The sequence below is a fragment of the Ctenopharyngodon idella genome, chromosome 24 (assembly GCF_019924925.1).
Source record: "Ctenopharyngodon idella isolate HZGC_01 chromosome 24, HZGC01, whole genome shotgun sequence".
NCBI lineage: Eukaryota > Metazoa > Chordata > Actinopteri > Cypriniformes > Xenocyprididae > Ctenopharyngodon > Ctenopharyngodon idella.
The window spans coordinates 10,824,098-10,834,266 of record NC_067243.1 but is presented as its reverse complement, the minus strand read 5'-3'; the positions used below and the strand labels follow the sequence as shown (position 1 = coordinate 10,834,266).

The 10,169-nt window shown below is 35.0% G+C and overlaps 1 protein-coding gene across 16 annotated transcripts in view; it reads right to left on the bottom strand.

Annotated features, from left to right (window-relative positions):
* Positions 1-2,339: 2,339 nt before the first annotated feature.
* Positions 2,340-10,169, bottom strand: part of LOC127507786 (major histocompatibility complex class I-related gene protein-like) — a 60,891-nt gene continuing 53,061 nt past the window's right edge. For 7 of the 16 annotated variants that reach the window (XR_007928438.1, XR_007928443.1, XM_051885120.1 and 4 more), the window contains one exon: positions 2,340-3,432. Coding sequence is in view for 10 of the 16 variants with exons in the window: in XM_051885120.1 (XP_051741080.1) it covers positions 3,413-3,432 (20 nt within the window). In the remaining 6 variants the exon portion in view is untranslated. Of the gene's footprint in view, positions 3,433-4,959; positions 4,996-5,102; positions 5,256-5,332; positions 5,612-5,765; positions 6,051-10,169 lie in introns of those variants that run through there. The other 9 variants (XR_007928439.1, XR_007928444.1, XM_051885116.1 and 6 more) reach the window with 5 other exon arrangements.

Below are 10,169 nucleotides of genomic sequence, written 5' to 3'. Positions count from 1 at the left end.
GCGTGACACGGGAATGGATTTTCAAACCTCTCCCGTCCCAATCCCACAAAAAAAAAAAAAAAAAAATCCTGTCCCATCCCAATCTCACGAAAAAACTGGGGGAAAATCCAGTCCTGTCCCAATCCCAGAAAATTAACTCCCATTCCCTCCCACTCCCGCTTTGTGTTTTTTGGCCGGAATATTATTTTTTTTTTGCCAATCTCTCTTCTGTATTTAGAAATATGTTTTGTGTGTATTTGATCATTTGGACGCGCACCCGAAGCAACATGCTAAATTAGCAACAGTAAAGACTGCATTTTACAACAATCACCGGTTGAGCTGATTCTGACGTTAAGTTTGGGTTTATGGAGGAACGAATGCGCACAGCTGTGAGGGAAGGAAGTTGTGCTAGACGAAATGTGACTAGTTTAACAGTTTTACCACAAACATCTTCTTTTTGATGATCCTTGGAAGCCAAAATCAAAATCAAAAATAAAATTAGCTTAATATCACAGGCCTAAAGTGTAAGCAGACGTTTGAATGTTTAGTTCTCTCCTCCATCGTCACAATTAAACGGGGCTTTAATGTTGTGCGCGCGCTGTAGCTTCTCTGCGTGAGCGCGATCTCTCTTCTGGATTGGGAATAGCAAAAATGCGTCATAGACAAATGTCCTAATATTACTGCATATAGAAACAGCTGGCGACTCTGGCGAGATAGAATTAGCAAGATAATGTCTATATAGCAATAATAAACGCATGTGTATTTTCTTCATAATTTCTCCAGTACCGATAGCAGACCCGTTAATGTCAGAGCTTATCGATACACCATAATTTAGCCACGGGGTCCATTTAATACCAGGTTTCGGTACTTATCTCTACCCACACCAAAGCAACCAGAAGAGCATAAAAAGACAGGGCAACTAGAACTGAGTTCAAAATTAAAATTATTTATATAAACTATATTTGTGTATTATTATTAGCCTACGATTCCCGGTCCCGCCCACTCCCGCTAATATTTTTTCCCGTCCCGTCCCAATCACGTGAATAATTGTGATTTTGTTTCCAGAATAAATGTTTTAAAAAATCTGGCTATGATGTTGTAATACGCATTTAGAGGGTGACATTTTTTCGGGAATCCCGCGGGTCACGGGAATCCCGCGGGATTCCCGAAAAAATGTCAGCCTCTAAATGCGTATTACAACATCATAGCCAGATTTTTAAAAACATTTATTCTCTCATAACTTAAAGCAAACATTCTTTGTAAAATTCTGTTCAACAATAAATATAATGCCTATTTATGAATATATTAGCCTATCATATTTAATAAGAATTTCTAGGGCCTATAATTTATCAATATAACCCTAACTTTGCTGAAAAATCTGTTGTACACAATCTACTTAATGCCTTCTGTCCTCTGATTGATCGTTCATACTTTTTTTTCCAAGTCTTTTTTACTCATAAATCTTTAATGATTTTTATGAAGTAAGACAAACATTTACTGGACTGAAGATTATTCATGCATCATTTTTTATGTTAAAAAAACATATATTTTTACATTTTTTTTTAATGTTAATGTAAATGTCAAATATGACACAACAGGCTTTTGGGGAACATTTATTTGTTCATTTCTCAATTATCATTGATTTGTACACAAACACACACACATATATATATATGGAGAGTCCCCACAAAGATAGCGAACCAGACGTGTGTGTGTGTGTGTATGTATATATATATATATATATATATATATATATACACACACACAGTATATGCATGTGTTTTTAGCTGAGCATTATATTTCTACATCTGGGATTTAAAGCTGCTCATATATGCAATTCAATGATAATTGACAGATGGAAAAACAAGTTTTAAAATGTTTAGATTTTTTTACATTAAAAAAAATGATGTATGAATATGAATAGGCTAATCGAGTTGCTTCAGTCCAGTAAATGTTTATTTTACATTTACTTTATAAAAATCATTACAAATTTATGAGCAAAAAAGACGTACTTCATTAAAGAAAAAAAGTATGTATTATCAGTCTGAGGACAGAAGGAATGAAGTAGATTGTGTACATTGTAGATTTGTAGATGTAGATTTTTTCAGCAAAGTTTTGGTCATATTGATAATTTATAGGCCCTAGAATTGTGTGTATTAAATATGATACAGTAATATATAAATAGGCATTATACTTATTGTTCAACAGAATTTTACAAAGAATGTTTAGGTTATGAGAGAATGAATGTTTTAAAAATTTGGCTTGCCAATTTGCATTGCCAAACAAGCATTCTTTTTTCAATGAATTTACGCACTGAAAGGGGCAACATATCCCGGAGATACAAACATTACAATAAAAAATAAAATCCAAAAATCATGAAATTTTATTATTTATGTACTAATCAGATATAAAATAGCAATAAATTAACTGTCTGATTTCTCTTTTGAATTATTAGTTTGTTTGTTTTTTACGAGTTTTTTTTTTTTTTTTTTTTTTAATTCATTATACAGACAGTTTTGATCAGTGTTTTATAGACTCACACAGACATCATGAATCAGTGTATGAACCTCAACAATGGTGACAATAAATAAAAATCTTCTTTGTGACTTTAGTAGCTTGTTTTGTTGAAAAAAAAAAAAACCTAGTAAAAAAACTAACCGTTAATTAATGCAAAACTAACAGTTAACACACTCAGAGTTCAGTCTTTGGAGAGGATCAGTGAATCAGAACACTCCATGATGATTGAATCACCATCATTAAATAAACAAATGTATCTGATCAGAATTTCTCTTGCAATTTTTGCTATAACAAGCGTGTTTTGGAAACGCAGTTAAAGCAGCCAGAAAAAAAAACTAACGTTAAAACATCAAGAATCAAGAGGCCATCTAAGACAAAGTGCAACTGAAGCAAAACACAGACCAGACGTGGTACATATTAAAGCCGGGTTAACACTGTATGATTCTGGCCACAATTTAGCCACCTGAGACAAATTTTGAGAATCATAAAAGATTCCTTTGGTCCTGGGCCTAAATCTGAAGACTCTGATCGCCACATGTTTACCAACAGCCAATTAATGACCATTGACAGAATTTTGTTGGAGGTAAAATTTGATCACAGTGTTAGAATTTTTGACCTATAGAAGTGCACCTGATGATGCAATTAATGACACAACAAACCACCACTTGCTGCACACACATATCTTCGTTTGTTTCATTGTCTCTTCAAGAAAAGACAAAATTAACACTAGATTGTTTTTTCTTGCTAGCCACCATTTCTATCCGGCATGTAAATGCAGCTCACATCACTGAACGGGTCACATATTGATGATATATAACTCCAGACGAGTCTTCTTGCGTGCGCCGTCTTCAACACGTCTCGACTGCTGTACAGTCTAACATTGACAGTCTGAACACATTTCTTTCATTCAAGTTGTTTACATGTTTTCTTCAGATTCTGAAAAAAATAATAAAATTATATACACACACTTTAGATTTTAAAGGAACACTCCACTTTTTTTGAAAATAGGCTCATTTTCCAACTCCCTTAGAGTTAAACAGTTGAGTTGAGTACCGTTTTCGAATCCATTCAGCCGATCTCCAGGTCTAGCATAGCTTAGCATAGTTCATTGAATCTGATTAGACCGTTAGCATCTCGCTCAAAAATGACCAAAGAGTTTCAATATTTTCTTATTTAAAACTTAAAAGTTGCGATTTTCTAGGCCGATATGGCTAGGAACTATACTCTCATTCTGGCGTAATGATCAATGAACTTTGCTGCCGCACCATGGCTGCAGCAGGCGCAATGATTATTACGCAGCGCCTGTGACCCGCTGCTTGCACAGGGAGCGTGCCTTGCAACCATGGAGACATTTGTGAGAGACGCTGCATAATATCATTGCGCCTGCTGCACCCATGGTACGGCAGCAAAGTTCATTGATCATTACGCCAGAATGAGAGTATAGTTCCTAGCCATATCGGCCTAGAAAATCGCAACTTTTAAGTTTTAAATAGGAAAAATATTGAAACTCTTTGGTCATTTTTGAGCAAGATGCTAACGGTCTAATCAGATTCAATGAACTATGCTAAGCTATGCTAAAAGTGGTACCGCCAGACCCGGAGATCGGCTGAATGGATTCGAAAACGGTAAAACTCAACTGTTTAATTCTAGGGGAGTTGGAAAATGAGCCTATTTTCAAAAAAAGTGGAGTGTTCCTTTAAAGAATTTAAATATACAAATGCAATTAACTTTCATCAATCAGTTTTCTTGTTTACTTATGAGTTGGTAAACAACATTACCTAAAGGGAACCCCTGGTATTAAGACTTGTTTTGCTTAATATAACATAAATGATGTCTCTTACTGAAATATGTAGTAGAAAACCCATGAAAGATTTAAGTTATTTAAAAAAATCTATTACATATTTGGACAATGGAGGGCGCCATTTTGTTTAGCTGCACAGTGCGTTCTAAGTCAATGACGTCAAATGGCTGCTCTCGCTGAGCTACTGACGCTACCCTGCTGCTATTTTTACCCCAACACAACTCGGAATAATATACGATGCCACATTGTGCGGCTTTTGGTTGTAATTTTCAGTTGATGGGCAACAAGAGAAGTGATGCAAGTCTTTACTGCCTTACTAGTGATAAGAGGAGAAAAGAATGGGAAGTTGTGATGAACGTGGATGAATAAAACTTCCTAAAGATCTGCGTCTTTGTTCTCTCCACTTTTGAATGCACTGTGCAGCTAAACAAAATGGCGCCCCCCATTGTCCAAATATGTCATGGATTTTTTAAATAATGTAAATCTTTCATGGTTTTCTACTACATATTTCAGTAAGAGACATCATTTACGTTATATTAAGCCATACATGTCTTAACACCAGGGGTTCCCTTTAAGATTTCACTCTTTAGACAGAAACTAGGCCATAAGACATTGCCTTTTGCTTAAAAATATACAAAAATAACATTTAAAACAATACTTACTAGGAGCAGCAGAATAAACACAGTTTGATGAAGGCACTGTATAACATGAAAAAATGCTGCATAATTATTCATGACAATGAAATATATAATATAAACTAAAATATATTTTACATTTATCTTAAGCATCACATCTATAGGCTCACCGGATGATTCACCATTCATTTCAGTTCTTGTCACACCTGCTCGTCTCCTCCAGCATTTATATATGACGGCTCCAGTCCCAATCATCAACATCAGAGCCAAAACTATCAGCACTGGGAGAATCACTGATTTAAATGGTACACCACGATCAAATTCTGAAACAAATTAAAAAGGTTACAAACACATTTGAATCTACATCTGTAGTATATTTTACTTTTTCACACCTCATTACCCAAAGTGACGTCCAGTTTGTTGTCCAGACTGAGGTGTGTGGCAGAGCAGGTGTATTTGTGTTTGTCTGCACTGATCTCCAGACTCTTCCTCATCTGGTACGTCCCGTCACCATTGGGCAGCAGATCTCCTCCAGTGATCTCATGATCAGGTACAGGCTGTCCATCTCTGAACAGGGTCAGGTTGATGTGACGAGGGTAAAATCCTGTTGCTAAACAACTCACACGAGACCCTCCAGAATCTGAGTTTGCTTTCTGAATGAGTCTGACTCGGGGTTTTACTGCAGAAAAAAAAACAAGAGATGATTCAGAGAACATTTTACATGTATAAATACATGGGTAACATTTAGGTTTATTTTAAATCCTGAAGATTTACTCTGAACATCTTTTCATAAAACACATTTAGGGAATTAAGAGGTGCCCTTGAGTACGTACTTTTTCTATTAATTTGATCTTCTCTCTTTTTGAGGTAATTCTTGAGAGTTGTTATACAAACTGGGTAAAAGGTATTTGCAACTTCCTGCTTAAATTCTTCCAGGTGGGGTTTGAGCTCATCTTGTGTAATATTTAAAATCATGTAATCTTTATAAGTAAACGTGTTGTTAAAGTAATGCAGCTCATCTGTGGTGGAGCCTCTAGCAGCATCTCTGATAATCATCTGTCCAGGCTTGTTAAGATCCAGCAGCTCACAGAAAACTAGTGTCTGATAAACTTCAAGATCTGTGAGGGAAATCAAAGTCATAAAGGTGTCATAAGGGTTTTTGTGTTTTATCTGCATGTTGATTATACAACATGACTTTTGATTATTCAGACAAAAAGTCTTTTCTTTTCAAAAATCATAAGCATACTAATATTTTTGTTATTTTTAAGAAAGAAACGATAATAGAAGATTACGCAAAACTATTTAAAAAATGTTTTCTTTTAATTCTGATATCACAGATTTCACCTAAAAAGCAAAATTTAAACAATTTAATATGTACAGTATGAAATGCATTTTATGCATTTTTAAATAGATTATTGAGCCACATACTTACTGTCATTTTGTCTGTCTTGCCTTAGTGCAGATCTTCTCAAAAAGGAGTTATAAAGGTAGTCACTTATACCCTTTATGTGATCTGAATCAATCACATCATCCTCATTCGTCGTATTCCCTCTTGGAATATATGTCGTTGAATTATAATATCCAACTGTGATGTCATCCAAAGATGTTGTGCTACTAAATTCAGGAAATTGTGTTTTTCCCTGAATGTAAGTTGAAAACAACCACAAAATGTGAGAACCTGAAAAACAAAACAAAAAAACTAATTCATTATTGTTGGTTATTTTTATTATGAAGTAATAGTAACCACAGTATATATGAGACTGTATACAATAAAACTTTTAATCTTTATTATTATTTATTTCAATTTAAAATATAAGCCTTGGAATCTTGGCAATGACTTTCACTTTCATTCACCATGAAAATGATACAAGTAGGGAGGCATATCCTAAAACTTTCACTTTCTCAGTTTGTGTAAATTCACTTGTGGTTCAGAGTTTTTATTCCCACATTAATTTCACACATTTAGTACAAATATGTGGTCTTATTTCATTAATACACTGACTGTATACATTTTTTTTTTCTTTATTTACGTTGCCCCAAAAGAATGAAAGTGAACAACATGAACCATAGGTGGGGCACACTGTAACAGGACCATATGACAGCTTAAAATGGATTCTGATGATCTAATAAAAAAAAAGAATACTAGAAAAACTAAAATATTTTGTCAATAAAATACAATTACTAATATTCCGGATATTTTCCCAATATAGTGTTGAAATGACAACTAGTTAAGCCACACTCAGTTTTGTCATGCTAGCAGGCTATGGAAACCTTCATGTGCAACTATCCCTTTAACGCACTGTTAAGGTCAGGGAGGACATGATACGCAATAATCTGCATTAATTTTAAATTTATTCGTTGAAACACATTGGCCCGGCTTCACAGACAGGGCTTAGCATAAGCCAGGATTAGGCCTTAGTTCAATTAGGACATTTAAGTAGCTTTTATAAATTTTCACTAGACAAAAACATTACTGACGTACATCTTGAAACAAAACAATGGCTCTGACATACTTTAATATATGTCAGTACAAGTTGCTTTAAGTTAAAATAGCTCAAACATGCATTTTAGTCTGAGACTAGCTGAAGCTTTGTCCGTGAAACCGGGGGATTAGTTTTTAAAAATGTAATTACAATTAAAAACGCAAACAACTTACCATCTGACGCAGATAGAGGTGAAAGTGCAAATAAAAAAACGGAGACAAGCGATTCTATCCATTTACACTGCATGCTTTTAGTCTTCAAATACGTTGTAAAAATATACCTGCTCAGGTACGCGAGCAACAACTTCTTCTTTTGAGGATTTATTGGCGGGTTGCAAACCAACTATAGAAAGGTGCATACCGCCACCTACTGTGGGGGAGACCAGGGACAGTTGTAACACTTTTAGCAATTTTTAGCAATACATCAAAAACCATTTTTACTGGAATAACCAATTTGTTATATTACAAACTTCAATCTGTCAACTGCTGAAACAATGTATTTAAATAGTTTTATGAAATATGTACAGGTTGCAAAATTGATTTTAATACAGTCTCTCCACTGTTACAACCGTCCCAGTGTACAGGGACGGTTGTAACATGTCTAAAATATACATAATGAATCAATCATATACTCAAAATAGAAAATATTATTTATCAGTCATGTTATTGTGACTATTCATTTCATGTTTTTAAGTAATGATTACTTTTTTTTCACACGAATGACAAAAAAGAGGATGAAACTGTCAAATTATAATGCAAGAAAATTATTTATTGGGTAGAACACCTCAAAAAAGTTTAAACATGAACTCAAACATTCTCAACAACAGAGAGAGAGAGGGGGTGGGGGGCTCGGTAGGCCTAGTCTGAGTCACAGTTGTGGCAAGTGTAAAAATCCCTTCCGTCTGTGCAGTCCTTGTGTGCCCATATAGATGATTTCCACCACACCTGTTTCATCCATGTTCCAGATATCCTGTGCAGCAAATCTGTGTTTGTCCAGGACAGAAAACAAGTTGTCAAAAAACGTATTGACATTTGTTACATTGAAACTCCTTCTTATGGAGAGAGTGGGGCGCCTCTTCAAAAATGTTGTGAACCAGTCGGCTCCAGCCATCCCGTTCAATTCATTCTGCTGGAGTGTGACGAAGATGAAACGCGGAAGATTTTCTATATTCTGTATTTTAGGTCACTATTCCTCAAGAACGTCATTAATGCTGTAATTTTTCTACCAGACTATATTCCTGTCTTTAAAATGTTGTATATTGTGAAATCTGTAATACCTATGGCTTGCATATCTCTTATAAGATCAATTCTTTCCTGTTCAATTTTCTTTTTTTTTTTCTTTTTTTTTTTTTTACATCTAATCAAAACAGTCTATGATGAAACATGTTGTACAGTTTCTATTTCCTGACATACATTACAAAAACCAGAGTTGTGTTTGCCCATGATATGTAGTGTTGCATTAAGATTGGTGTGACCCATTCTTAATCTTATAAATATAATAAATTCCTTTCTATTTATATTATGGCTAATTTGACCTTGTTTTATGTTATTTTGTATTCTATAGAAATGTCTATATCAACAAAGGTGCGTTCCATTCGACCGTAAGTGGACTGCGAAGTGGACTTCACAGGGTATTTCGCCATCTTAAGTGAGATTCCAATCCGAAGGGAGCGAACATGTTCAGTTCTAATGGCACTGAACGGCATAGGGAACAGGGGAACATCAATACATCACTTCACAGGAGGTAGAGAGGTAAAATCACCTAACTGTCATTGCGCACCGCGTCACCAGTCAGAACTACGATGGAGCAGAGCCGCTGAAAGAGTTTTTTAATGGCTCTGTGATGGAGGAATTTACGTGTGCATTTTGAGTATTCATAATTTTTGTTGTTCTTATAGGCCTACGAACGAAAGTTTGAATGGTTATGGCGATGAGTGTTACATTTGCATATTTTATTGTATGAATAGGCATGACAAAGTAAAAGTGTTGAAAAGCAGCTCTGTCATTTTTTATTTTCCTTTATTTACCTCAGGAGAGTTTACTATGCGGCTGCGCGTGGAAAAGAAAGCGCACGAGATGAGACCCAAACCATGGATTAAGAATACATTTATACAGTTAACCAAATGAGAATTGTTGAAAATTGAAAATGATGTTGAAAATGATGTTATAACGTTACTCTGTGCGTTCGCTCGGTGACTGCTGTGAGACACTTTGAGACACACTTCAGTAAGCTAGATCAGTTTTAGAAAATCATATTAAATGCTGGATGGCTTGTGTTGATAAATGGCATGCAATTAATTTTAAAACATATTGTATTGAAAATGCTGTATTACTGTTACTAAAAATAAAGCTGCATGTGCTGTTAGCTACTTGACAAAATAGTGTTTTTCTCTGAGGCATGGTAAAGCATGGTACTCGCAAAAAATCAAGAAAATTAGATTTAAACAATGAAACGTGTTGAGCTATATAATTAGTTTTCTGTCTAAATATATCAAAACAGTTGTTCCGTCGTCTATTAAAACATGTAATATATTAAAGCGTCTTTGGTGTTTCCATGGTTTCTACAAAGTAAAACCGGAAACCGAGGATAACGCGGGTATGACGCAATTGACAGGCGACTCCCGGACACGTCCCGGAGCCTTGGTTAAAATTGCAGTTTTCTCACGATTTACAAATAGTTGGAAACATTTGGGATATTGTAAGTACTCAAGTGAACAAAATATATAACACTGGCCCAGTGGTTTTTGGATATTTT